Genomic DNA, 2371 nt, shown 5'->3' with positions numbered 1-2371 from the left:
TTATCATCATAATAATATTTTTGATCCTCAACTCCATCCTTCAAAGCCACGTCTATGGTACCATTACACATCAAACCCGGAACATGCAAATTACACTATATTTCACGCTGGTTTCACTTATTAACCTAAAAAAGAAAGAAAGAAAGAAAGAAAGAAAAAAAAAAGTTGAAAAAGTAGTACGATCTAAGACTCGGATCCGCTTTGAGTAGACCCATTTTTTAAATTTTATTTTCATCATTATTTTTCATCGTTCGTGTTTTTTTGTTGTTTTTTTTTGCTCATAATTTCGGGTTGTGAGTTGTTGGGTGAGGGTAATGCTCGACGATGTTTATTCGGACAACGAGATTCGAAATTTGGATTATTCGGACAACGAGCCTCGAAATTCGGATTATTCGGACACCGAGGTTCGAAATTCGGATTATTCGGACACCGAGGTTCGAAATTTGGATTATTCGGACAACGAGGTTCGAAATTCGGATTATTCGGACAACGAGGTTCGAAATTCGGATTATTCGGACACCGAGGTTCGAAATTCGGATTATTCGGACAACGAAGTTCGAAATTCGGATTATTCGGACAACGAGGTTCGAAATTCGGATGATCTGGACAACGAGGTTCGAAATTCGGATTATACGGACAACGAGGTTCGAAATTCGGATTATTCGGACACCGAGGTTCGAAATTCGGATTATTCGGACAACGAAGTTCGAAATTCGGATTATTCGGACAACGAGGTTCGAAATTCGGATTATTCGGACAACGAGGTTCGAAGCTTATTCGAATCGCGAGTGAGATAGTTCACTCTCTCTCTCTCTGCTCACGTGTTCTGAATCTCTCATTTTCTTGTTGTGGAGTCTATACTTTCGTTTATTTTTTTATTTTTATTTATATTTTTTTTATTAAAGTGTTTGGATCCTTTTATTTTCTCTTTTGCGTGAAAGCTATACGTTCGTTTATCTAATTTCTATTTTTACTTTATATTTATCATTGTCTATTTTCGAGAATAATTCGGTCATCAGGAGGGGGAAATCTTAGATCAGTAGCAACCTGAGGTGTTATGGCATCTCTATTTTTGGAAAAAAGCACATGGGGTTTATTATAATGACGTCACAAAAGTTACGGATGCTTTGTGAATTTGGTCGATCATTTTGGTCTCTTCAATTTTCAAAAAAAAGTGGAAAATAATGATTTTAATGGTTATATTTTCATGGAACAATCCTCAAAACAGACGCCATGACAACTCCTCGAGTTGGTTCTGATCTAGCCTTCCCCGAGGTTCGAAAGCTGATTCGAACTACGAGTCAGATGGTTCACTCTCTCTCTCTGCTCACGTGTTCTGAAGCCCTTATCATATTGTGTCTTTGTCGTGGAGTCTATATATTTTTCTTTAATTTTCTTATTTTCCTTTATCATTTTTGTTAACGTGTTTGGATCTTTTTCTTTTCTTTTTGGCGTGGAGGCTATTCTTTCGTTTATCTATTAATATTTTTTTTCCTTTTTATTTATCATTTTTTATTCATGTGTTTGAATCATATTATTTTCTCTTTCGTGTTGTGGCTATGCTTTCGTTTATCTGTTGTTTTCTTTTTCTCTTTCTATTTATTGATCATTGTTTATTTTCGAGAAGAATTCGGTCATCAGGAGGATCTAACGATGTCCGATTCCTTGAGTGAATGATGTGTATTTTTCGCTGCGTCTGTTAAGTCTCTTTTGAGAGAGAGAGAGAGAGAGAGAAAGGGAAAGAGAGAAAATGGCGTTTTAAAACCATAACAGATTTTGTATATATTTCTTTTTTATTAATCCCGTAAATATTAGTTGCCAGTTGATTTAGAAAATAAGAGAAAGCGATTCGGAGTACTTCAGAGTCAAGGATGAGTTGCCAGTTTCCCCCTTTTTGAGATCGGACGCTCTACAGTCGCCTACTTGGAATTCGATTCCCTCGGTTGTCAGTTCTGGGGAAGTTCCTGACGGCGCTGATCAAGTTCCTCCATTAATCTCCTGCAAATATATGAAGGCACATTTCTTCAGGTACTTGTAGAGAAGCGGGATTTATCATTGACGTTTGGAAGCCTAATCCGAGAAGTCGGGAGTTACAAAAGGCCGCCATATTTCTTTTTTTCTCTCTTTTTTTCCCAGCGCTTGCATCACCACGGCTGCTAGATCAGCCTGGGTTGTCACTTCATCTGACATGATCTTCACGTCTTTGTTCCCTCATTAAAAAAGAAAACAAAAAACTGCATGGATTGTAAGTTTGATGACTATGTATTAAGAGGATAAAGATTTCTTTTTTCTTTTTTTTTATTACATTGCTAACTATGTATAGAAGATGAGTATTAATATTATTATTGTATTTATATTTTTATATTTGATT

The 2371-nt window shown here is 36.2% G+C and overlaps 1 protein-coding gene across 1 annotated transcript; it reads left to right on the top strand.

Moving 5' to 3' along the window:
* The first annotated feature begins 314 nt into the window (after positions 1 to 314).
* LOC138859531 (rhoptry surface protein CERLI2-like) lies at positions 315 to 1237 on the top strand. Its single transcript, XM_070115060.1, has 2 exons — positions 315 to 764; positions 1229 to 1237. The coding sequence occupies exons 1-2, from the start codon at positions 315 to 317 to the stop codon at positions 1235 to 1237; spliced, it is 459 nt and encodes a 152-aa protein (XP_069971161.1).
* Positions 1238 to 2371: the final 1134 nt, after the last annotated feature.

The sequence above is a fragment of the Penaeus vannamei genome, chromosome 3 (assembly GCF_042767895.1).
Source record: "Penaeus vannamei isolate JL-2024 chromosome 3, ASM4276789v1, whole genome shotgun sequence".
In the NCBI taxonomy this organism is placed as follows: Eukaryota; Metazoa; Arthropoda; class Malacostraca; order Decapoda; family Penaeidae; genus Penaeus; species Penaeus vannamei.
This window is presented reverse-complemented; position numbering and strand designations above follow the sequence as displayed.

Bases quoted from the DNA above. Each gene is read 5' to 3' on its own strand.
- LOC138859531 (XM_070115060.1), top strand. From the start codon at position 315: ATGCTCGACGATGTTTATTCGGACAACGAGATTCGAAATTTGGATTAT.